This window comes from Pan paniscus, chromosome X (assembly GCF_029289425.2).
Source record: "Pan paniscus chromosome X, NHGRI_mPanPan1-v2.0_pri, whole genome shotgun sequence".
NCBI classification, from domain to species: Eukaryota; Metazoa; Chordata; class Mammalia; order Primates; family Hominidae; genus Pan; species Pan paniscus.
Window position 1 is genome coordinate 74,203,268 of NC_073272.2, and position 26,681 is coordinate 74,229,948.

General features: G+C 47.7%; 1 protein-coding gene across 1 annotated transcript in view; it reads left to right on the plus strand.

Annotated features, from left to right (window-relative positions):
• SLC16A2 (solute carrier family 16 member 2) overlaps positions 1-14,163 on the plus strand; it is a 113,609-nt gene extending 99,446 nt beyond the window's left edge. The window contains exons 2-6 of the mRNA XM_003824391.7: positions 1,235-1,379; positions 4,605-5,055; positions 5,996-6,139; positions 9,460-9,688; positions 11,581-14,163. Of these exons, the coding sequence (XP_003824439.2) occupies positions 1,235-1,379; positions 4,605-5,055; positions 5,996-6,139; positions 9,460-9,688; positions 11,581-11,801 (1,190 nt within the window). The 3' untranslated portion in view covers positions 11,802-14,163. The remainder of the gene's footprint in view (positions 1-1,234; positions 1,380-4,604; positions 5,056-5,995; positions 6,140-9,459; positions 9,689-11,580) is intronic.
• Positions 14,164-26,681: the final 12,518 nt, after the last annotated feature.

Here is a 26,681-nt window from a genome sequence, read left to right on the forward strand (position 1 = left end):
TTTGAGGCAGGCACAAGCAGAAATTTTAATCTCCATTTCACAGATGAGAAAACTGAGGATTAGAGAAATGCTGTGTGACTTCTCAAGATCTCACAGCTGATAGGAGATGAAATGGCAAGGTAAGAGGTGAAATTGTGATAAAAAGTTAAGGTCTCCTGCTGTCCCAGGCTAGTACTTTTGAAGCCAGGCAGAGAGGGCTCAGGGTAAGGCTCCAACAAAGTAAAGATTCCCAATGGGGAGCTGAGCAACCTATTTGGCACTGAGGTAAGAGACACAGCCAGTTGACTAGCCCCAGACTGAGCTCCTTTGGCCCATTGGGGCTCCACAATTGGAGAGAGCCAGAAGTTGGCCCAGTGCCTAGCTCATGTGTCACTCAATTAATGCTCTTTGATGATGATGATGAAGAGCTGGAAGTGTTCAAAGGAGAGTTCTGAAATTAATTTCACAGTTAGAAATTAAAGCTAAGAGGAAAAGTTAAGGGAACTAAGATTATTTGGTGGAGAAAAGAGAGGCTCAAGATGAAACTTGATAACAGCCTTCAGACGAAATAAAAAAAAAAGCTTGAACTTTCCTTCTGAGGGCTGAGCAAAGGGAAACAGACTGGAAGAATCTAAATAAAAGGGCAAGTTCCTTCCTCCTTAGTGAGGATTGTTATAGACACTTAAGAGCCTTTAGAAACAGGATAATATCTGCTTGAGTTTGAAGTCAGGAATTTGCCAAACATGGGCTCTGATGACGGATTTCAGCATGAGGGTTACATGACTCTCTTGCACAGTGTCCTTAGAAATCTTTAGGTGGCCTATGAACTTGCCTTGTATCCTAGTACAATTCCAGGGGGCTTTTGTCTGTGGCCTTCTCTACTCCTTAGTCTTATCGTCTTCACAGGGTTCTTCTAATGCTGGAGACAAGCCTGACCTTAGCTCCTGAAAGCTTAACCCCAAAGTTTTTTGCCCCTGAAGCCAGTGGCTTAGAACCTAAGGCTATAGATCTGGCTTAGCATCCCTGGAAAGGCCTGAAATATTGACTAGTCCAAATCTTACCGCAGTGATAGAATCCCCTGTTTTATATCTAGTCTCTTCTTGCAAAACTCTCTGAACATCAGGGACTAGCAAGCTGGCAATGCAGACCAATGCAATGCCCCCTGTGAAAGGCCAGAGAAGAAGAGCTGAGATACCAGCAGTACCACCAGGCACTACACTAAGCTAAAGTGTCTTTGCACTTGTTTTCTCTGCAGCATGGGTCGGAGCCCTCGCGATGGGTATGATCTTCTTCTGTTCTCCCATTGTGAGTATATTCACTGACCGTTTGGGCTGCCGAATCACAGCAACCGCGGGGGCTGCCGTTGCTTTCATTGGCCTCCATACCAGCTCCTTCACCAGGTAAGGCTAAGAGTTGGTGGTTATTTCCCCAAGGCTGAGGGTTGGTTTTTTTCTGGGCTTTAGCTAGGGTTACTTTTCTCACTGCAGAATCCCCTGTGGCCATGGCCCTGTAGGGCCCTCAAAGATCCTGCACCCTGGATTCAGAATCCAGTGAACTCATCTAGGTAGGGTCCCCAGGACACATTGGTAGGGAATATCCCCAGAGAGGACCTAAGAGTTCCAAAGTGGTAGGAGTACTCTAAGCCTGGTAGTTCGTAGAGCTGGGCCCAAGTCCGGTTTTGGCCACTGAATGGCAATGGAACAATTGATGAGTACCATTGCTCTCTCTGTGCCTCAATTTCTATATCTGTAACATGAGGGGATTTGACCATATGGTCTTTTTACATCTCTTTCAACTCTGCTATTTGATTCCCCTTCAGTGTGCCACACATCTCACAACCTCACTTTCCATCCCAAGACTGAGCTTCTCGAGTGAGCCCATGTGAACACCTAGCACAGGATTCCCAAAGGAATCTTATGCTGAAAAAGAGGTCAACTGAGCCCAAGGATGTTTAGCATTTCTGACTCTTTTCCAGATAGCTCAGGCTGCTGACATATGGATGATTTGGGACAGATAATGATTTACATCATGGGCATCAGAAGGATGATTAGCAATATCCCTTACTGAGATACAAACCCAGAAACCAGCTACCCAGCTAGGCCTGGGCTAAACTGAAACCCTAGTCCCACTGGTTCCACTGGCAGAACTTGGCAGTATCAGGCGAGAAGCAGGCTCTAGGTTCATTTTCTGCTTTCTTTTCTGCCAGCCCTGCAGAAGAATGTGTGTAGGGTAAGGGAGAATAAATACCCTAACCACAGCCTGAGGAATATGGAATTCCTAAAGAACTCTGTTGACTTTCTGCCAAAGACACTTTGGAAGTTATGGTACCTCCTACTTCCAATCTGCTTGGGCCGATGTAGGGGAATGCCAGCCTGGAAACACAGAAATGAGAAATGGCCGTGGTGACATGTCTGGGATGAGGTCAGAGCTAATTTGTCAGAGACTTGCTTTCTGAGCTTAGTTACCCAGAAAAGCGTCATGGCTCTCTAGGCCTAAGGTTCCACTCACAGTAGAGAATGATAATTGTGTTTTGCCTTAACTGGGCCCTGTGAGGTAAGCCAGCTTTCTTTATGACTTGAGCATTTCCAGCTGCCCAGCCTACCCTACAGCAGAGCTTGGATTTGGCCTGCAGTCATTTCTTGGCTTCGTCCTGTCCAACTGGGACAGAGAAGGGAAAAACCGTGTCCTGCCTGGAAACTACTCAGCACTCCCAGGGCAGCAGCTCCAAACCTTTTCAGAACCCCTCTGGTGGTCAGCCTCATTCACCCCCAGCAAGCTGGTGCCTGGCTCCTTGTGGGGAGGAGCTAGGCTTCAAAAGCAGCTCCAGTCTCAGCACTATACAGCAAAGGTCTGTTTTTTAAGACTGAGCAGAGCAAAGTGTAAACGGATTAGCAACATATGGATTCCATTTCCCTTCCAATCCACATGGGCTCAATTACAGGAGGGGAAGGAGCTCAGATGTGGTGTTTTCTTCTGGCACGCTACTGTAGGCACATTGGAGTAGGCGTTCTGTTCTCTAGCCCCTAACCTTCTTCTCTACCCGCTTTGTTCTTTCTGTAAGAGGATCTTCAGAGCCAAGAAACTTTCTGGATGGCTTCACATCCAGTGGAAAAATGGTTCTTCTCATGGCTAGAGCTCCAAATCATCCTTCCTGTTGTCTCAATCAGGGCCCTGAGTTCCTCCGAATGACATGGAATGGGGCAGGATGCAGGCAGGGCTGGTGGGGCTTTGGAAAATCCAAACAATGGGCCTCCATCCCTGGGGCCCAGCTAGAAGTAGATCCACCACATGACACCCTAAACCAAATCCTATGTTTTTCCCCCACTGGCCCCTTCCCTGAAGGTCTAACACAAGGCCCCTTGGATAAGGCCCCCAAGCCAGGCCGATCCCATAGGGTACCTAGAATCTAATGGGCACAGGCCCAAAGGAACCTGACAGAAGAGGAACCGTTGGCTTAGCTATGTGTTCCAAGCAGAGACAACCCTTTCAAAACCAAATCCTTGCTCACGTCCAGTGAATACCAGCAGATGGAAAGCAATAGTGATGACAGCTATCTTAGAATCATGCACCATATCTTCTCTGCAGCTTAGGCCCAGTTCTTTAGTATGAGGACTGGGTCTATCTCCAGAGAAGAACTGCCTGACCAAGAAGAGTATTAGGTAATTTAGTGGCCAGATAAGAACTATTGCAAAATATATTGAGGCATCAAAAAGAAAACAAAATTCTTTACTAGGTTGTGCCAATATTATCTGGGGGCATATGGCTGGCCAAGCTGACCTTCCTATTGCCTTTCCCCTTCTGACCCTTTATGTTACAGAGGCTTATGGCCACAGCAGGGCCTATGAGTTTTAAGCCAGGACCTGTCTTACTTGGCCAGGCCCACAAATTCTTTGAGGCTCCACTTCCTGTCAAGGAGCCAGGCTACTCTAGGGAACAAATCTATACCATATCCAGAAACAAAGGCAGGACTCTAAAAGTTAAAGAGACTCCTTACCTAATGATTCCCGCTGAGATCGTCCAGGGCCTAGTGTAAAGGGACTTGGGATATGTGGACCTTGGGCAGGGTTTGGGAGGGCGTATGTCTCAGAAGAACATCAGCCATTCTCTGAAATATTAATGGCCTTAGCATGGAGAAAGACACTGAAGAGTCCCATGGAAGGTTTCAATCTTCCAGGATTTTGACTTCTTGCAGACCTTTGTTGCTACCTGGGATAAAAGCTTTGCCACCACCAATAGTAAGGTGAGGCTAGTCTCTCTAAGACAATGACTCCCTGTAGCCCCTCATCCAGCTTTTACATGGGCTAGTTCTGGCTTTCCTTTGAACAGTCCTCTTTGATGGGGTGCTATGAGTCATGCTAGAGTCACACAGACCTGGATTCAAGTCCAAGTTTTGCTGATTCCCAGTTATGTTACCTTGGGCTAATTATTTTACCTTGCTGAGCCTCTGCTTCCCCATCTGCAACACAGGGATCAGAAGGCCCTCTTCTTTGTCTGTTCTGAGGGTCAGTGGCAAGTGGGGCTGTGGGTTAAGGGCGGAGGAATGGAAGTCTCAGGAAGCTGACAGGGGAGGGCAGGTAGATTGCTGGTCAGGCTGCTGAGGACAGCTCTTGGTATTTCTCCCACAGCTCCCTAAGCCTGCGCTACTTCACCTACGGGATTCTCTTTGGTTGTGGCTGTTCCTTCGCCTTTCAGCCATCCCTCGTCATCCTGGGCCACTACTTTCAACGCCGCCTGGGTCTGGCCAATGGTGTGGTGTCTGCTGGGAGTAGCATTTTCTCCATGTCCTTCCCCTTCCTCATCAGAATGCTGGGGGATAAGATCAAGCTGGCCCAAACCTTCCAGGTGCTGAGTACCTTCATGTTTGTTCTTATGCTGCTTTCACTCACCTACCGGCCCCTCCTGCCCAGCTCCCAGGACACCCCAAGCAAGAGAGGTGTCCGCACCCTGCACCAGCGCTTTCTGGCTCAGCTCAGGAAGTACTTCAACATGCGAGTGTTCCGCCAACGCACTTACCGCATCTGGGCCTTCGGAATTGCTGCTGCTGCCCTTGGCTACTTTGTTCCCTATGTACACCTGGTGAGGAATACCAGAGTGGGCCCACCCCACCTGGCCCCAAGAAGCTACCCTCAACCTGCCTAGATTCCAGAGGGTGGGGGTGGGAGACATTGAAAGGGCAGAGCTGGGACCTTTGGGAAAAGAAACAAAATATTGGTTGGAGAGATCCAGAGAGGGAAAAAGAGAGAGGTTGAGGGAAGACCTTAGTGGAAAATGGGGGCAATTCCACAGAGGGAAGCCCATGGACCATGGCTTCTCCCACAGTAAAAATTTAGATAGATTTTGAAGAGATACGCATTGCCAGGATGCAGGAGACTGGCCCGGGTGACCCAAGACAGGATACTGTGGAATGCTGGTCTTTGTGGTCAAATGATTTTGTTTAGGAAGTAACATATACTGGATCTCTCTAGCTTTATAATGTGTAGTAATCTCTTAAAGGGACTAAAAAAATTTGTAGGAAAGAAACCCATTCAGCTTTGTTTAACTCACCATCCACCAAACTTATGCAACTACAGAACTGTTGGTTGTAGTCCAGCTGTTATCCTCCACAGGCTTCATGTTTCCTAAAACACACTTTGGAAGAGTTGCCTGGAAGTTGCTGGATTCTTCTCCCCTGGTGATTTGATGTTGCCCTAGGCTGTCAGTTTGGGGTAAGGGAATGGGGAGATTGTAGAGAAACCCTTGGATTTTCTCAATCATTTAGGCTATTTTCTGTCTTGCTGGGGCTTAGAAGGGGCGTGGAGGTACCCACCCTCCTTAGCTGTTGCTCAGAAGTCCAGAATCCAGACAGCCAAGGGATAAGCAGCCAGAGAGCCTGTCATGGAGGTAGGGCTACAGGAGAGGGGGTTTCTGTCCTGCTCCAGGAAAGTAAGCAGTAGGGGATTCTGGATATGTCTACAGTTAACCAGTCAGCTCCTCTTTCTCCTCCTGTTTCTGGGGATCCTTGTGCTATGCTTTTCAGATGAAGTATGTGGAAGAGGAGTTCTCAGAAATCAAGGAGACCTGGGTGCTCTTGGTGTGTATTGGGGCTACCTCAGGCCTTGGGCGTCTTGTGTCAGGCCACATCAGTGACTCCATCCCTGGACTTAAGAAGATCTACTTGCAGGTGAGTGTGACCACTTGTCCACTGTGGGGAGAAACAGCCTGCCACAAATGCAAGGTTATCCACAGCCTTTGGGATAGAATGGTAGCTTGTTGTGTAGCATGGGAAAGTCAATCAAATTCTCTGAGCCTCCATTTCACCTGCTTTTAAACAAAGAAAATCATCATTGTTCTGCCTCTTTTACCAAGATTGAGTGAGGATTCTGTGAGAGCAGTGTATATGGAACCTATTAGAACACGTGTAAAGGAAGATTTTATTAATAATGGCTCTCCATGCTCCAAGACTATTTTCTGTGTGAACTAGGCTCTGGTCTGGTCTGAATACAGGCCACTGTTCAGGCTGTCAGTCTTTATCTACCTGGCAGCAGTATTGCCTTTCTTACCTGACTTATGATCCTGCAGGTGGGTTTATGAAGTGGTACCCAAGTGCAGAACCCTGTGACGGGGCAAAGATAGCCCCCAAAATCAAGTAGTCACAAGTAATCCATCAGGAAGGTGATTGAGTTCTGACTCATTTATCTCCTGGGAAAGCCCTAAAAGCACATGCAAGGGGCCCTGGCTACACTTACAGTGGTGATTTCTCTGTCTCTGATAGCCCCAAGTGCCCTCCTAAGTACCCTCAAATATCTTGGATGGAAATATGATTAACTTTTCCTTAACTTTTTTGGTGTTAGATTACAAGAGTTGGTAAATCTGCTTTGTCAGAGGCAGGGTTGCTTTTAAGGTCCATCCAATCCAACCTCATTACAGTGGTGGAGAAACAGAGGGAAAGGCTCACACAGACAGTAGTAGCAGAGCTGAACTCCTATGCAACACACTTCTCATATTCTACCTTGCCCTAAGTGATGGCAGAGCCAAGTCTCAGAGATGATAAGTGACTTGACCAAGGTCAAACCAAGAGATAATCTTGTGATTGAGATAAACCAATTGAGATTTTGAATTCCTGTGCAAATATCAGCAAGTGCTTTATCTGGGTGGCTATTTGCATAGGAATATGTGTGGCTTTCCCAGCCTCACCCACATGACACCCCTGTGAGTCTTCCCTGCCAGTATTAGCAGCTCCAAGATGCCAAAGGGTTCTGGAAATCAGGGTAATCTGGCATTGGGCCAGGGCTTTATCTTGAGAAGAGGCAGCAGCCCCTGCCTAGTCGTATAACTCATGTGATTCTTACTACAGTCCCTAGGAGAAAGGTAGAGCCTGAGCAGCTTTTGCTTTCTGTTATACAGTGGGAGTCCAAGGGACAGGGAGGTGTTAGCCAGTTAGAGGCCAAGATAGGCTTAGGACCCAGTGCCTCTGCTGACCACCCACCCACTGCTCCTGCCCCTTTTCCTTACTCTTACTTCACCGAGTTTTACCACTTAGAATAATATAAAATAATCTTAGAACACTATAGCTGAAACATATCTTCATCAACTAGTAGTTGAACTTCCTCATTTTACAAATTGAGTGTCTTGGGCCAAGAGCACAAGACAATGGATGAACTTCTTTCTCTTGAGTTTGTTAAGATACTCCATCACAGGAATTTGCCCCCCTTTCTCCCTGCATGTAATGCAGGAGTACAGGCCTAGGGGAGGAAACGAGTGTACACACCTTCAGGTTCTGAAGAGCTATCCACTAGACTCTGTGGCTCCTACTGTTGGTAAAGACAAGCACATATCTCTGGCATCAAGCCCCTGGACAGTCTGCTGGAAAGGAAATAGCGACAGGCTGCAGGACAGCCTCACTTTGTGCCAATTCTTGAGGCCTGTTTCTCATGTCCAAGAGGGATTTTAAATTTCTGAATCTTGAGGCCTGTTTCTCATGTCCAAGAGAGATTTTAAATTTCTGAACCTTGGCAAAGCCTCATGGAGGATGTTTAACAGACAGTTAGATACAATAGGTAATACTTAGACCTGATTAAAATCAGTTAATAGGGTCCTTTGTGTTATATAATGGTATTAACTTTTAATTTCCATAATGGGCTTTGTTGATAGGTGTGTCTGGTTTTATCCTATAGTTGTGTGTGAATCTCTTAGAGGAGAAGCTCAGGTACCGGGGTTCTTATTCCTAGCTTCTGCCTAGCTACCTCAAAACTGCCTGGGCAAAGTTCAAAGTCTCCCAACAAAAAGATGTCCTCAGATGGCATTATCCTCTCCAAAAATCAACTGATCAACCTAAAAAACTCACTGCCAGCAACAACATAGAAAATCTTTAGGGCACCAAGTAACCTTGACCCCCACTCCTTCCATGTGTTCTTGGCTAAGTTGGCTTGCTTGTGTGAACTACTGGAAAATCCTTGGGCCTATTAAGGCCTTGATAGAGAGATCAGATCTTAGCCCTGACCCTGGGATGACCTGGCTCTGACCTGGCTCTACTGGCTGCAGGGGGTTGGCAGCAGCGGGATGGGGGCAGGGTTCCTTTCTCTGCCTGAAGCCCAGGTCTTCAGTCTAGCTGGCCAACACAGGTTGCAAATGAAGACCAGCTGTGTTTGCAGCAGCCCTTTTCTCTGTGGAGAAGGAAAAAAAAAAACAACCTCTGGAAAGGCAGTTTCTTCGTTTTGGAGTCATTTTGCTTAGCCCAGAGAAAGCCCAGTGGCTAGTCAGTGTTCCTGGGTTGGCTTCATTCTCCCTAGACATACACCTTCCCAGCGGCTTGGTTCCCCTGGAAGGCTCCTCTGTTGCCTTCTCAGGGTGTCCAGCCAAGCCCAGAGGCCCCCAGAGCCATGTATCTGAGATGTCTGAGATAGGCAGTGCAGTCCATGTCCTAAAGCATAGGAACCTGGGTGAATGTCCCAATGGTTTCCTTTATGCCAAGGTATTTTATAAAATCAGCCCCCACAAAAATGGGCTCTGGCTCCTTCCCCATTTCAAGAAGCTGTGCCTTCCACTTACAACCCCATCTGATCATGCAAGCCATCCTCATGTCCTCCCTTCCCTCTTTCCATATTTTACTTGGATCTGAGAACACCAGTATGGCCTGATCCCAGACCCTGATCCCTGGGGAAGCCAAATACAGGCTCAGAAAGCAGAAACAACAATTCCTTTTATCTTAGGGTCTAGTGCAAGACAAACTTCTTGAGGCCAGGGGCCAAGTATCCCCCAACTTTCTTTTTTTAATCCCAACAGAATCACAGTTAAGTAGGGGCTTTCTTGGACTTTGAATCCCTCAGTGCAAGACTTTGAAAGGGCCTAACCATTCAGCCCAACTGCTCTCTCTGTTGACACCTTCCCCCTCCCACCACCCCATTCTATAGATGGTAGAAATGAAGACTTGAGAAAGGAGATGTGATGCTATGTGGTCTTGGCTGGCCAGCACAACCTGACCTCAGGCCCTTGTTTCTCCAGGTCCTTTCCTTCCTGCTCCTGGGCCTGATGTCCATGATGATTCCCCTGTGCCGGGACTTCGGGGGCCTTATCGTCGTCTGTCTTTTCCTGGGCCTTTGCGATGGCTTCTTCATCACCATCATGGCCCCCATTGCATTTGAGCTGGTGGGCCCAATGCAGGCCTCACAGGCCATTGGCTACCTCCTGGGCATGATGGCCCTGCCAATGATTGCTGGGCCCCCCATTGCAGGTGAGGCTGATATTCCAGGGAGGGCATGAATCAGGGAGTCCTGTTTTCCCTGGGTACTGGCACTCCTGAGCATCTCTCTTTGAGGCCCCTTTTCCTCTTATCGTCTATTTAAGCAGCTTTGTCAGAGTGCGTGAAACCCCTTATCACTACTGGTGGAAGAGATTAAACACAGTACACACACATGGATCCATTCTGCGGGATGGATTTTCCATGGCGGTATATCTGTTTCAATAGGATTTTATTTCAGACAGCATGGATCCTTCCAGCGGGGTGGAGAGAAAAATGAGTTTGGCTTTCCGACAGTTCCACTGATCTAGTATCCTCTCACTCTCTCCACAGGCAAGTGATTATTTGCAAGGTAGTTGGGTAGGAAGAGAAGAGAAAGCAGGCTCTGGTTTTATTAAAACCTAGGGACATCCTCCTCCTCCTCTGCTGGCTTCTGAACTGAGCCTGTAGAAGATATTTGATTAAAGTAATACCCCAGAATTAAGCCAGTGAGGCTCACCTTCAGCAGGAAAAGTGTTGACTTGCCATCTTTCATCACTCCTGGTTTTCTCCCTCCATTTTCCCAGAAGGGCACTGTTGGTATCCCAGGGAACGAGGAACAGAAAACCAATGACAAGAGAACTCCAATTTCTTTTCTTTTCTCTCTTTTTTTTTTTTTTTTTTTGAGACAGAGTCTTGCTCTGTCGCCAGGCTGGAGTGCAGTGGTGCAATCTTGGCTATCTCAGCTCATTGCAACCTCTGCCTGCTGGGTTCAAACGATTCTCCTGCCTCAGTCTCCCGAGTAGCTGGGAGTACAGGTGCGTGCCACCACACCCAGCTAATTTTTTGTATTTTTAGTAGAGACGGGGTTTCACTGTGTTAGTCAGGATGGTCTCGATCTCCTGACTTCGTGATCCATCTGCCTCAGCCTCCCAAAGTGCTGGGATTACAGGCGTGAGCCACCACACCTGGCAACTCCATTTCTTTTCTGTAGGATTTATTGTAAACATTGATTCACACATTAGCTTCTCCTAGGCTGGTCAAATGAGTTAATTCAACAAATATTCTTCGAACACAAATTATGTGCAAGGTGATATGAGGGCACTGTGTGACAGTGGCAAAAGCTTTCACTCAGGCTTCTGGGCAACAGCCACACTACCCATTGGGGGAAGGGGGCCTCTACTCACCCCCTGATCCAAACAGTGCCCCAGAATCCACATTTCTTTCCAATTTGCTTAACTCCTGAGTAAGCAAAAGGCCAAGGGCCTTTTTGCCTTTTCTGAATACTGTTTCTGGGCTCTGAGGTACTATGAGGTACCACATATTAGCTTCTGGAAGTGAGTAGGGAAGGCCTTGCATCCCATGTCAAACATATCCTTGGTTTGGCAGCTTGGAGAAACCCAGAGGGGACAACCATATATGTAACTGAAAGGAACACGTATAGCCTCTTGCTAGGACAAATGGAACTTCAGAGAAGGGTCACTTCAGAGAAAAGGAAAATTAAAACTCATCTGAAATGTACCACAGGAACCATTTGTGGGGGCAGGGGGCGGGGGTAGGAGGCTGGGAAATATCACTGTGGACCAAGACAACACTTGGCCATCTTCTGTGGAGTTCTTTTAAACTAGGTTTCCTCCTAACTCCGTAACTAGGTGTGACTAGATCTTAGATTGATGAAAGTCATAAATGGAGAAACTTTAAGAGAAGCTTCATTAGCTTCTTTCATAATGAGCATTCGCTCAAGGGCCTGCAACCCCAATGCCTTGAAGTTGAGGGAGCTCCTGAGTTAAGGCAATACACGCCAAGATTATCTGGATAGGCACTGTGATGGCCCCTAGAAGGGGCTGAGAGTACCTTTGGACAGTAGGGCAAAGCTGAGCTTGACTTGTCTCTCTTGACTGTTTCAGGCCTACTCCGCAACTGTTTTGGGGACTACCATGTGGCCTTCTACTTTGCCGGTGTGCCCCCCATCATCGGGGCTGTAATCCTCTTCTTCGTCCCTCTGATGCATCAAAGGATGTTCAAGAAAGAGCAGAGAGATTCCAGCAAGGATAAGATGTTGGCCCCTGACCCAGACCCCAATGGGGAGCTACTGCCGGGCTCCCCCAACCCTGAGGAACCAATCTAATGCCTTTCTTGCCATTGTGTGCCCTTTCCCAGCTCTTCCCCTTCATCCCACCCTGCTCAGCATTTACATTTTTGCCACCAGCACACTTGTTCCCAGACCTGCGCACACAGCATTTCAGCCACCTGACAATCTCCTTGGAGTCAAAGCTCCAGGTGTTCCAAACTCATTAACTAAATTGTCCCCAGAATGCTTTTAAATTTTCCAGGGCCTTTCTCCTCCCAGGATCTGGGAAAGCTTGGGATCACCCCCTGGCCTTTGGAACCTCTCCATATACTTTCTAAGCTCTGGGGGAGGAGGAGGATGGGACCTCCTGGACCCAGCTTGTTAGTCACCCACTATAATCAACTGCCAAAGGTGCTACTGTGTCCCCAGGAGCCTAATAGGGTAGGCCCAAATCTCTGTTTGCTGAGGAGGTCATTGCCATCCATATTTGGGAGCCACTGGGTGGAGGGGCAGGGAGGCAAAATGAGACAAGTAGCCTTGGTTAGTCTTAGAGTTGCTGATGGCTGTGGCTTCCCAAGAACTGGGTACAAGCAGTGCCCTTATTGTATGGTTGGTTAACAGTCTGCTCCCCTCTTCCCTTCCTTCTTTTTTTCCTCTACTGACTTCTCTCCATACTCTTTCCCCTCTATTTCTTTGTGTGACTGTCATAGACACATGGGTGCTTGAAGAAAGGAGGGACCCGGAACTTGGGCCAATCAGCCTCACCTTGTCCCAGTCCACTCCTAACACTAGCATCAGTCCCACTCATCTCAGGCTGAGCCACATCTCACTTTTTCGCTCAAGCTATATAATCCTAGACTGGAAGAGTAGAATATCACATAGGGAAGAAACCTTAAACACCACAGTGTTCCATGTTCCAGTCACTGATTTTTACAAATCTTACAGTCCAAGGCATTAACCTCAAGGCCCTCCCAGCACCCCATTCTTGTATACACATGGCAAAATGTGAAGAAACTCCTTTCATCTCAGCAGGTAGAGGAGGACTGATGACACGAGCGGCCATGGTGGGAGGAGGGGCAGTAGTTATTGATATGGTGAGCCCCATCTCTCAGTTTTCATGACAGGTCTATATTTCTACCTGGGCCAGGCCAGGAAGGAGACTATTTAAGAAAAAAAAAATCAATTCCCAGCCTGGATCCCAAAAAGGTACAGGCAGCAATTGCACATAGGGTTGGAAAATTTCTTTTGGGAAGGGGAAGCCATCCCAGCCTTTACCACCCAATGTGTCTCCCATGCTGGGCATCCTAGGCCACTTTGCTTAGAGGGCATTAAAGGTGCCATGAAAGGTAGACTCTGAACCACTTTGATCCCTCTGAAGTAGGTGACTGATGCTTCCTTATGCCCAGGCTCTGGCAACAGTCTTACTGAAGAACATTCCCAGTGCCCCTGGCTAGGGGCAGAGGGCACTGCCAGGCTGTGTTCAGTTAGCACAGCTCACCTCATTAGGAGCTCAGCCTCTCTCCTCACTCTGCCTCTTTGTGTCTCTTTTTCTCCTCTCTGAGCCTTTGTCTATTGTGTTCCTGTCACCCACCCTTTCATCATCTTTTTGCCAGGCAATCCTGGCTGTCACTTGGAGCCAACAGTAACTTGCCACCTTAAGGCAGGGTCATCCCCGGGCCAGGAGGATGAGGTTGTCCTGAGGGGCTCCAAAGAAGACAATAGTTCCCACTCATGATTTTCCGTTACAAACAGGCAGCTGGGGCATGGTTGGCCTCCAATGATTTCATTCAAGGCCAAAGTCCTGAGCCCCCTCCGCTGGTCCCAGTCCAGCTCTTATCAACTCCCCAAAGGAAAACCCACTGGTTCTTAGCTCTGTGGGTAGAAAGGGGCCCTAGAAAGGGCCTAGTTACTATCCTGTCAGTTCTAACAGTAGTGGAACAGGAGAATCTGGGCCCTAGGAGCCCTGTAACTCCCAGGAGAGACCACTGAAAATACTGGAGCAACAATGCCCCTGCTTCCATTTCTCCCCACCTCACTCTCACCAAGTCACCAGAGGGTGGTTCTGTAGGACCTCTTTTGTTGCTTAAGATGCAGATGGCTCTTAAGAATCAGGCAGTCGCCCACTTCTCTCCAGATGAAGGGAAGACATTCATAGGTCCCAAATCTGCCCATTCAGATGTCACATAATATGGTGGGATATCAATTTACTTCTTCCACACATGTGGTTGTGCACATGTGAGCTTGTGTGCTTTTGGAGAGAATGTTGATTGGCAAAAGCAGCACAGTATTAATATTTAGAGTAGGATGCAGCCTCTTATGCACCACAGTTAAATCTAGAACGAACAAAATTTCAGAGCTCAAGACATGGGACATTTAAATCCTCAAGGAGTTTGGAACAAAATAAACAGATCTAAAAATTTGGTTTGGGTATGTATGTTGCCTACAAGGAAGAAATAGTCTTAACCTGATTAATAGCAGAAAGTTTGACTTCAGAGCTGAAGTCTCATTTCAAATCAAATTTCTGCCAGGTTCTATGCTCTCTGTGAGAGCAGACATTAGAAAAAGAGCTATATAGGGGTTTGGAGTTGGTTGACTATTTGAGATTGGATTTTTAAACAAGCTCTGAAGTGGAAAAGTGGTTACTTCACAAAATGAGAATGTGGTTACTTGCTGAGTTGGAATGGAGGCCCCACCAAGGCCACAGCCTTGCTACAAATGTGCCATATTGAAAACTGGCATTAACAATAATCCAATTCAGCTCTCCTTCCCTCTCCCTTATGTTATTGATGGGGAACCTAAAGGGACTTACATGGCTGGCTGACACAGCCTGGCAGTGACAGAGCCTGGAATTAAGGATGATGCAGGAGACAGACCTATAAGAATGACAAAGCTGAGAGTAACCTTAGAGTCTCCCTTGTCCATCCTGTGCATTGAATTTAAGTGGAGAGACTGAGGCCTAGAGGTAGGAAGAGACTGCAGTAGGTTCACACAGTTCATCAGTGACAGAGCAAGATGAGACTTGAACTCATGTCATTGACTTCCAGTACAGTTTACACCCCTGGTTTTACAGATGAAGAAACTGGCCCTAGGAGGGATAAATGACTTGCCCACTTCATTCAACAACTGTGTACCAAACCCATTTCCATAAGTGTGTCAGCAGGACCAGCTCTGAGCAAAAATGAAAGTTTAGCAAAGTTTAACTTTTAGCATACCCCATGTCTTCATGATTACTCTCACCCGCAACTGACACATACTTTTGGTATTCTGTCTCCCAGTCACTCCAGACCATGCAATCTTGGCTTGGAGACCTGGTTTCACCTACTGTCCCTCCACCCCCAGCAACTCAAGAGGTACAAAAAAAATCCATCTCCAAATGGCCACATACTGGGCAGGGCAGGGGCAAAGAGAAGTGACTGGTTTCCAGTTGGAAGAAGGTGGTTTACCACCCAGCTCTTGGCTATTGTTTCTCCTCAGACTCAGTGTAGACACCCTCAGGCTGGCTTCCTCATCTCCTCCCACTGAGGCTAATTACTCTGTCCCATTGCAGGGCCCCAGGCTCTCCCACCTAAGGTCTGCCCCGCTCCCCTAGCCCCTTCCCCAGCAGCCCCAAGGGTCCAGTCTGTGTTTGATCACCCAGGATTATTAGATTTCAAAGCTGTGGAATCCCATAATTTTTACGAGCATATGCTCTCCTCTAGGGTCTTTTCATGTCTGAAAAGGCGGCCAGCAGCTCCCTGCCACTTCTCCACAGTAGCAGTGCAGGCCAGCTGACAAGGATTACAAATCCCTAGTGTCTCATAGCTGGCGCCTAGATAGGGTGGGTGACGGGTAGAATAAGAGCCCTTGAAGCAAGTTCAGAAATTCTAATAAGCTGAAATGCAGCAGAGACTGCAGAGGCACAAGGAAAGGGATTAGATACCCAAATCCTGCAGGGGTTCAGGAGGCTATGCTTCAAAGCCCCTTTGATTCCTGCCTTTCAGCTCTCTCTAGCGGTCACCAAGCGCAAAGTTCTATGCCTGGTTTTCAAGTCATTTAAGCAGTCTTTACTAGAGACCTGCTGCGTGTCAGACACTCTGCTAGAATCCGGGAACTTCAGGAATGAAAGGAACATAAGTAGAAAAAAACCAGAAGAACACAAAGAGTTTGTACTACCTAACTTCCAAGATACCCTTTTCTTCTCTGGGCGCCAGTACCCAAAGAGTACCGACCTTAGCGCCAAAATTCGGTCCTCTCTGAGGCAGAGCAGGAGCCACCACGCCCCCAGTGAAATGGAGGCGGCAGGAATCCCACCCCCAACCCCTCTTCCTCTCCCCACGACTATCCTCCCGGGGGCGAGAGTCGCCCGGAAGAACTACCCGCGCCTCGGCGTTGGTTTCCTGCTGAGCCCCAGCCGGATAAAATTAGTCGATTGCTCACACTAACAAATGTCAGAGTCCGCGTCCAGCTGAGGGGGTGGGGAGAGCAGTACTGGGCCGGGCCGCATTCCCGCCCGGGCGTGTCAGAGCAGCGGACAGACAGCACCTGTCGTGGGCCTCCTCGTTCCCTCACTCCTGCCAGAGCCTGTGGCCCCCCCGCGGAGACCGGGGACTACACTTGGGAGCATCTTTCCCCAACTCTCGTCACCGCAGAGACCGCGCCGAGCCCACCTGCCAAATGTTAATACACTGGAATGCCAGGGGAGGGGAAAAGAAGGTTGCACTTCTACTCTCCTTTCCCACCACACACCCACCCTTCACTGACCTCGCCACGACTGGGCCCTGGCATCCGGGCCTGGGGGTGCTAATCGACACTATTTCCCGCCAGGTCCCCATGCCCACTCCACACTCTGGGACTGCCTGGGGATGGATTTGGCCCTGGCGGTCGCTCCTGGTCCTGCCGCTGGCCTCCGGCCACCTTGGGCGGGGACGCGGAGAGTGGGGTTGGCTCCTCCCCCGCCGCGGGTCTCCATCCATTTCCCCATTTGGGAGGGGTAACAACCCGGGAGCCGCGCCACGGAAATGCATCTGCCCCTGCTATTCAGACGGGAATCCGCCCACCCATGACAACCGCCCTTCCCGCCTAGGGAAAGGGGGCGGGAAGACCTAGCCTCGGGCCCTGCCAACTGCCAGCAAGCCAGACAGATAGACAGCAGCTGCCGCGTGTCCGAGCTCAGCTCCTCCTCGATCCCCCGCCCTCTACCTCCCTGCTCGCTCCACCGACACCAGGGGCCGTAGCGGCGACGGCGCCCCACCCCCAGCGCTCGGTCCGGAGCCCTCGAGGTGATCCGGGCTGGGCCTGTCGAGGATCTTTTACAATCGGCGCCCTATTCTCTCCCGACCGGCCTCGTCCCTAGCGTCCCAAGAGCGGGATCAGGCGGCTGCTAGCGAAAGACCTACAGGAGCCCAGACTCGAGGCCCGCCAGGATGCGGAGACTGAGGGCGGGTTCGGCCGCCAGGAAGCGCTCCCGCCCGGGGCAGCAATCCTCCTCCGCCCTCCTCTGCAACCTCCAACCCGGGAGGGCCCTACGGGGCCTCCTCCTCCACACAGTGGGTCAGCCCAGTGGGGCTGCTTTCTGCCAAAGACTTGGCCCACCCTTCAAGCGCCCCTTCCCCCAGTGTCCATAAAAACTCTTTCAGAACTCCGAGGAATCAACCATGCTGGTGGGAGCTCCCAGCTCAGGCCTACTCCCCCATCTCACAGTTCCCGATCACACAGGGGAGCAAGCGGGATTTCCTAGGCTTGAGAACCCTCCTCCAAGCCTGGACAGAGCCTCAAGAGTGGTGAGAAGGACCAGATTGACTCGAAGAGCCGCCCTCCTCAGTTTGGTCCTCTCCTACACTCCTCTACCCTAGTCTCCACCGACCTGCTTCCTTCTGCGCTTGCCTAGTGGGGGGTGAAGGAGAGGACAACTACCTTCACTTCTCCCCCCAACTTTCACATACACCCTCCGTCCCTTAAGGTGGAGTCTCCTGGGAGGCGGGCAGCCTCGCAGATCCTTCTGCCTTAAGGCCTTGCAAAGGCAGAGTTTCCTCCTGTCAGTCTGGGGTCTTCCAGCTCCCTGCCGCATTTGCCACCTCCTCCCACACTCCTTTCATCTTTCCCCGCAGCATATCTGGACATAGACCACCCCTCGACCCCGCAAAAAACAAAACAAAACAAAACAAAACCTTGAGAAATCTCCAAACACCTGTGCGTGGACGAATTACAGTTCACAGTTGCTCCTATATCCCTCATCACAATTGGCCCTCCCCCCAACCGTGGGAGGCAACTGCTCTTAAGCCGGGTTATAGTTGGGGGAATTGAGGCCCGGGGAGAACTGAATGTGGGTTTTGAACGCTTCTGCAAGGCCCTTTCCACCCCACTTCACAGAAAGTAGGGAAGTGAGCAAATCTCTCATTTTCCCTGACTTCAGAAAGCCTGCTTGCTGCTCCTGGAGTCAGCACCTGCTCCTCCCTTGTCCACTCTATCCCCCAATGAAGGCACTATTTGGGAGTGGCACTACAGCCCCAAGATGGAGGCATGGAGGGCAGCAGAAGCCGAGCCACAGTCCTTGTGCACCCCCTGGACTTCCCCAAGGAGGGCATGTGGAAGAGAAAGTCTGCCTTTCCCTGGGAGTATGGGTCATTGTCTTCTAGGTTCCTCTCCCCCTTAACATGGAGGAAAAACTCCAGAATAAGCTTGCGTGTGCTCCACTCCCTCAGTCCTTCTCTAATGATTCAATAAAATTATCATCACTGAGGGCTAATTTCCAGGGCTTTGCTTGATGCCCACAGGCCACAAAAGGAAGAATTCTTTGGGCTGGTTATTTGGGGACGGGAGGGTGAGGAGCAGCTCATGGGAGGCTCTGCTTTCGTGAGAAAGGATTTGCATGTCTAAGAGGTCAACACAGCTAGTCCAGGGCTTCCTCTCTTCCAGACTTCCAGCCCTGCATCAAGCTACAGAGAGGAAATGGCAAAGAGCAGCAAATATTATGCAAAAGGGTAAAGGAGCTCCCAAGATAGGAGCTGGGAGCTCCTGGGAAAAGAAAAGGGAAGAACATGTCTAAACCCCTGCCCACAGCTGGGTGTGGTGGCTCACGCCTGTAATCCCAGCACTTTGGGAGGCCGAGGCAGGCAGATCACCTGAGGTCGGGAGTTCGAGACCAGCCTGACCAACAAGGAGAAACCCCGTCTCTACTAAAAATACAAAAAATAAATTAGCCGGGCGTGGTGGCACATGCCTGTAATCCAAGCTACTCAGGAGGCTGAGGCAGGAGAATCGCTTGAACCCGGGAGGTGGAGGTTGTGGTGAGCCGAGATCACACCATTGCACTCTAGCCTGGGCAACAAGAGCGAAACTCCATCTCAAAAAATAAATAAATAAATAAACCCCTGCCCACACACCTCAGTGAGGTGGACTTGTTCTGTATGTGCCTCCCAACTGTGGCCTTTACCCTCCACCTCAACTTGCCTGGTCCCAGTTGAGAGACTCCTCATATCCACAGGGGAGTTTGGTGTTTTCTAGCAGCCCCTACCCCTCAGTACCACATTTTTGGTAGTCTCTAACTCTCCAGATCCCAATAAGTTCTAGCCTAAGCCTTTCCTTCAGGCTGAATAGCTTCAAGCATCCAAGCCTGGTCCCTCCAAGATGAAAACTCACCTGTCATCCACAAATGGCTGGGCCTAGAAAACAGGAGGAGCTGTTTCAGGGAAAGTCAAGTTCCATGCAAAGCTAGTTCCTTTCGGTAGTTCAGTAAATAGTTGTAACCGATGAAATCCAGAAACACTTTTAATATGTTGACAAAGCACAGGAGCTTCAAACCAACATACCTTATTTACCTTTTTCTATCCAACTGATTTCTTCACAGTTTTTGGTTAATATCCTTATAATATGTTTGTTTCTTATATATTTTCTTCTACAAACCATCAGAGGCTGCTAAATGTTTGAAAAACAATACAGGCTTTACACCGATACAATGAATTGGAAGAATTCCCAATATCATTGCTTTACTTTGGGGTTTTGTTGTTGTTCCTATTCTGTTCAGCAAATGGAAACATGATGTTGAGTCTGAAACTTCCAGACAAAGCTGGAAGGCCCAGCAAAAAGAAAAGCCAGAGAAAGAAAGATGGAGATGAAGTCAGAGAAACAGGAACACAGGCATGACCACAAACCAGCAATGCATCAACTTTTGATCAAGGTCCTTTATGCAGTCTAAGGGTGGCAAAGGCACATTATAGAAAAGCCTTGGCTGGGCGTGGTGGCTCATGCCTGTAATCCCAGCACTTTGGGAGGCCAAGGCAGGCAGATCAATTGATGTCAGGAGTTCGAGACCCATCTGGCCAACATGGTGAAACCCTGTCTCTACTAAAAATACACAAATTAGCCGGGCATGATGGCTTGTTCCTGTAATCCCAGCTACTCACTAGGCTAAGGCAGAAGAATCGCTTGAACCCAGGAGGTGAGCCAAGATTGCGCCACTGCACTCCAGCCTGGGCAACAAAGCAAGACTCCATCCCGAAAAAGAAAAAGAAAAAAGAAAAGCCTGGTCTGCTCACTACTCTATAACCTGCATAGTAAGAAGCTCAACTGGTGGTTGCCAGGGATTCCTTTCTGGAACTACCTTCTCTTTACATTTTCCTGGAAACATGACCTACATGACCTTGGTGATATCATTGCTGCTTCCCATGTAGTAAGTCTAATTTCCTAGACACTCCCAATGAAGGATCAATAGAAGGAGTTTATGTTCTGTTGTTTGTGGGATGAAGCAATCTCACCTAATCACCCTAAGCTCTTGGTTGGTGTAGCGAGCTCCATGGAGAATTTACCATTTCAGGGAGTTCTGTTAGGTGAGCCTTTACCCATGTTTCATCCTTGTGTGTCTTGAGTGACCACTGTTCCAGAGCTTACTGACATTTCACCATGCACTTGAGGTGAGAGCATTATCCTCAGCCTCACTGTCAACCTACCTCTCCTTCTTGCTAAAGCTGGGAGCACACCCAAGACTCCCTAGGGCCCAGCTCACCCTTTTCTTTGGGATATAGCCCTCTCGAAAACTTCAAATTTTGAGACAGGGGCAGTGGTAAAACAGAGAAACTTTAAGGGGAATAAAGCCATCTGTGCCTAGCTGAACAACAGCTCTGCAGTTTCCTTTTTTATATATTGGAAGTAAATGCTTAAATAATTGGTTATTTTGGCTCGACATATTTTATTGCACCTTTAAAGAAGGATGTGTGCTTGAGACTGGGTGGGTGTGGCCTGGCTGATCTGGCAGTATACAGGTTGTGGGTGGAAGAGCTTAAGAACATACTTGTTTATCTTATTCTGTGATCCTATGCCCTAGGGCTGTACTTTTTCCTTCTGATTAGCTTTCTGGGCAGTGCTGAGTTGAATGCAAAATGAATTTACATAGTGGGTTGCTCTGACTAGAGTGGTTTCATACAGAAATGAGCAGGGACTATGGATGTGGGGGTGGAAGGAGATGTGAATCTAATTTTCCATATGAATCTGCATCATTTGTGCAATAGAACTGTACTTATGTCTGGATCATTGTCTTGACAAGGCTGGAATGAATGTAAAATGATCTAAGAAAGAGACTACTATAACCATGGGGTTAATTTAAGAACAGAGAAGGAATATACTCAGTGTTTTAGCAGCTGGAAAGTGTGGAGAGGGAGGGACTGAGGTTCTAGGAAACATACACTCAATTGCAACCTCCTCATTTCCACCAAGAGCCTCAATTTCATATGCTCTGTTCTACTGACATTCCCATTCACCTCAGGTCTCATATTTCACAATCACGGTATTAAATACTTTTTCCCTTCTTGGCTGTATCACACTCATTTCTCATAATTCCCAGATTATATGAGGAAAAAAAGCCAGGGATTTTGGAGAAGACTGCTAGGTAAACTCAAATGCCCAGTGGCCCTAAACACCTGTGGAATCCAGCTAAGGATCAATGTCAGGTGGAAAAGAGCCTCATGACCCCCTCAGGCCCTTTTCTGTTTCCCATAGGATGGAGCAAACTGTATGTTTAGAACAACAGAAGCTGCTGAGCCTAGGACTGAGAGGACTGCCACAGACTGGGAGACTGCTAAGCCTTTGGTCATGACCACAGACCAGGGAAGAGACAAAACTGAGGGACAGGCTGCTAGGCCTTGACATTAATGTCATGGTCACTCTCTCCCATAATACAAGCGCTTGTTAAAAATTTCAGATGGTAAAAATCAGGAGTATTTCCCTCATACTCTCCTGACCATTCATACCCCTGCAAGAGGTGACTGCCATGAACACTCCAGCCCATGCTCCCTTCAGAGATAGATATTTAGATGTGTAAGTATAGACACATAGAAACATATTTTTTTTTCATCTTCCTTATATGAAGTTATATTCTACCGTGCACCTAAGGAAACACCCATAGTAGGTTCCTCCCATATTGGGAACATTCATAGTATCTCTGCTAAGTCTGCCCCAAACAGACCCTTCCTGCCCCCAAACAGAGGCCTCTGCTCTGTGGGACCTCTGCTCAGCTTTGGCCAGGCATAGCCCAGGCTGCTCTGCTCATCCATGCACATTCTGAACTTGAAGGGACCATCTACTCTATCAACCCTAGGAAGTTCCTGATAGCACACAGACTCACCACTTCCTTCACAGAGAATATTCAAGTCGGTCACCTTACCAGTCATTGAAAAGGACATAAAGGACTTATTTCATCCCTCACAAACCTGATTTGTGCTGATCTCTTATAAGGAAAGCAGGAATCATTTTGACCTAGAAGACTGGATTCCCAGAAACAGTAACCCTTAGCCCAGAAAAGGCCAGCAGACTGGTGGGTTTGCTCTTCTCTTCCTCTAGTTGGGCCTGAGAGTGGCCAAGAGATGAAGTTTACTAGCCTGTTAACCTGGCACATGATACCTGGGAGCTAGTCCTCCTGCTGTCTCCCAAAGGACTGTGGAAAATCAGAGCTTTTCTGGGGCTGCTTGTATCCAAAGGACTCTACTGGAAGCGATCTTCTCCTGGAAGCGGCTTGAAAAATTCAAGTCCTGCAACCTGCTGCAAAGGCTCAGCATACCGTCTTGGGCAACTGGCATGGAGTGACACACAGATCCCCACCTAGGATTCAGTTCCCAAAAATGGATCTTATCGTTCCCAGATTGTGAAAGCAAGGGGAGCAGTTGGATAGTCTTAAGCAAAAAAGTGACAGGATAGGATAATATATCCTCTAGATGTGAAGGCACTGGGGGGCTGCAGAACTTCCCCTCCCACCACCAACACTAATCAATAATGAAGAGCCAGGGCTGTTATGCCAGTGAGCTTTATTTCCCTATAGAATAAATAGCTATTTTCCTGATTATAATTAGTGCATGTAAATCATTTCTAAAATTCAAACAACTTAGGAATGTATGTGGATAAAAATAGAGAACATTTGAAATTTTTTTACCTTGAGGTGACTGCAATTAATTTTCTGCTGACTATGGTAGGAAGAATTTTGGCCCCCATGATCTTCACTCGCTGGGGTTACTCCCATGAATATGTTCCATTACATGGCAAAAAGGACTATGCAGATGTGATTAAAGTTACTAACCAGTTGATCTTAAGACAGGCAATTATTCTGGATTATAAATGTGGACCTGATGTGATCACATGAGCACTTAAAAGCAGAGAATAGGAACAGAAAAGAAACTCAGATTTAGGGTGAGTGTGGTGGCTCAGGCCTAGTAATCTCAGCACTTTGGGAGGCCGAGGCAGGAGCATCACTTGAGCCCAGGAGACCAGCCTGGGCAATATAGCGAGACCCTCATCGCTAAAGGAAAAAAAGCAAGATTTGAAGTGTGAGGACTTGACATGTCATTGCTGGTTTGAAGATGTGGGTGCCATGTGAAAAGAAATACATGCAGTCTGAAGTTCTTAGGAGAAATGCCCTAGCTGACAGCTGGTGAGAAATGGAAACCTCAGTCCTACAACAACAAGAAATTAAATTCTTTTTTTTTTTTTTTTCTTGAGACAGAGTTTCACTCTTGTTGCCCAGGCTGGAGTGCGATGGCGTGATCTCGGCTCACCGCAACCTCTGCCTCCCGGGTTCAAGCGATTCTTCTGCCTCAGCCTCCCGAATAGCTGGGATTACAGGCATGCACCACCATGCCTGGCTAATTTTGTATTTTTAGTAGAGATGGGGTTTCTCCATGTTGGTTAGGCTGGTCTCTCCATGTTGGTTAGGCTGGTCTCGAACTCCCCACCTCAGGTGATCCAACTGCCTCGGCCTCCCAAAGTGCTGGGATTACAGGCGTGAGCCACCGCACCTGGCCAAGAAATTAAATTCTGCCAACAACCTGAGGGAGCTTGGAAGCAGATTCTTCCCCAGAGCCTGCAGAAAGGAATTGCATCCCAGACTACATTTTGATCTCATCTTTGTGAGACCCTAAGCAGAGAACCCAGTTAAGCCATGATATTCCTGGACTTCTGACTGTGAAAACTGTGAGATAATGAGTTTTAAGACGCTACATTTATGGTTATATGTTATGGCAGCAATATAGTGACAGAAATAAAGTGACAATCCTTTAATACATCTCTTCTTCTATGCATATACACACTAACACAAATACATACTAAATTTATGTATAATTAACTTGTACATTGGGTTTTTGTGAACCAGCTTCTTCCTACACTATCTCCTTTGTCCCCTTTAACCAATTATTAGTAATTTCAGGTTCATAATTTTCTACCTTTCTTTTTGGTGATATATACCCTTATATCTTCGTGATATGATGATATAATAAGGAATATATGTTTTGTCTCCTGTCCCAGTTGCTGGCACAGAGCTCCTAAAATTCTTCTAATTCCCTGAGCAATAGGAGTGTTAGGAACAAAGAACATTTTGTGGCCAGGTGCAGTGGCTCACGCCTATAATCCCAGCTCTTTGGGAGACCAAGGCAGGCAGATCACGAGGTCAAGAGATTGAGACCATCCTGGCCAACATGGTGAAACCCCGTCTCTACTAAAAATACAAAAACTAGCTGGGCGTGGTGTTGTGTGCCTGTAGTCCCAGCTATTCAGGAGGCTGAGGCAGGAGAATCGCTTGAACCCGGGAGGCAGAGGTTGCAGTGAGCCAGGATTGCGCCACTGCACTCCAGCCTGGTGGCAGAGCGAGACTCCATCTCAAAAAAAAAAAAAAATTGTGTTTTTTGACCCTGGCTTCTGACACAGAGCTCCTAATTCTTGGAATTTTCTGAGTAATAAGAATGTCTTTTGTTTTGATGAGGCAACTTTTGGTGGGCTCCTGCATGGGGACTGGTCACCAGAAAGACCAAGCTGTGATAAAAAGCTTGGAACTTTCAGCTCTATTTCCTATCCTCTGGGAAGGAGAGAGGGGCTGGAAATTGAGGTAATAATAGATCATGCCTATGTGATGAAGCTTCCATATAAGTCCCTAAACTATGGTGTTTGGAAAGCTTTCTAGGTTGGCATTCAGAAAACTTCATGCCTATGTGATGAAGCTTTTAAGTCCCTAAACCATGGCGTTCAGAAAGCTCCTAGGTTCACAAAGCTTCTGAAGAGTTCAGAAAGCTTTGAGGCATCTACATGCCAGGAGGTAGCATATCACAAATTCACAAGGACAGAAGCTCTACACTCAGGACCCTTCCAGACCTCACCCTGTATATTTCTTCATTGGCTATTCATCTGTATCTTGTTTTATATCCTTAGTTACATAATAAACCAGTAAATGTAAGCAAGTGTTTCTGTGAGTTCTGTGAGCTCTCCTAGCAAATTATCCAACCCAAGTCGGAGGTCATAGGAAACCCAATTTCAAGCTGGTCAGTCAGAAGTACAAGTTACAACCTGGGACTTGAAATTGGCATCTGAAGCGAGGAGGATTCTTACGAGACTGTGCCCTTAACCTGTGGGGTCTATGAGGAATGCAGAATGTGGAATGGGATGGGATGGGATGGGATGGGATGGGATGGGATGGGATGGGATGGGATGGAATGGATCCAGCTGGTGTCTGCACAGAATCAGAAAATTTGTCAATGTGGGAAAACCCTCAGAATTGGTGGCCAGAAGTGTTATGTGTTTAGTGTGTGTAGTATAAGAGGAAAAGAAAACCTTTTGTTTTTATCTATTATACAAACCCCAACACTCAGCAAATCAATTCACCCACTGCAGGTATTCAATCAATGTTTGATGAATAAATAATGCAATGGGCATTGTGTTTAGTTTGTTAGGCTTTTATTTTCTCTATATTCTTGGACAATTAGGGCAATCCATGATATATCCATCAATTTTGTAGAAAAACAAACTGAAAGAAAAGAGAAAAGCTATCTTTATACATTTTTCCTTTATTTATTTGGGATCAAACTATTTATTGGTGATTTTTTTGTACATTTCCAAGAAGCAGTCTATTTTAATACCATATAATCTATGCCAGATCATACCATGAGACAGAAGGTTTCCCTCTCTAATCCTAACCTTAGCCCTAGATCTAGCCCTAGTCCTAACCCTATTCTTAACCCTAAGCCTAACCCCAACACCAACCCCAGCTCTAATCCTAATGCTAAACCCTAAACCAGACTCTAATCACAACCCTGACTCCAACTCCACCAGTAATAAGTCATGACAGGCTATGTCTGGCCATTACTGATCTTGACAATTCATGACTGACTTTGACTGGTCTTGATCATCCACAACTGGCAGACTGACTGTGACCAGCTCTGACTGGCCTTAACTGGTCTTGACTGGCCCTGACCAGCTGTAACTGGCTTGGACCTACTGTGACCATCCTTGACCAGCCATGACTAGCTTTGGCTTGTCTTGACCAGCTGTGGCTAGATTTGATCAGTCTTCACTGGCTTTGACTGGCTTTGATGCCCTGGACCAGTTTTAACCAGCTGTGACCAGCCTTAACCAGTTGTAACTGGCCTTAACCAGTTTTGACTGGCTTAGACCAGCCATGACCAGCTTTGGCTGGTCTCTGCCAGTCGTGACTAC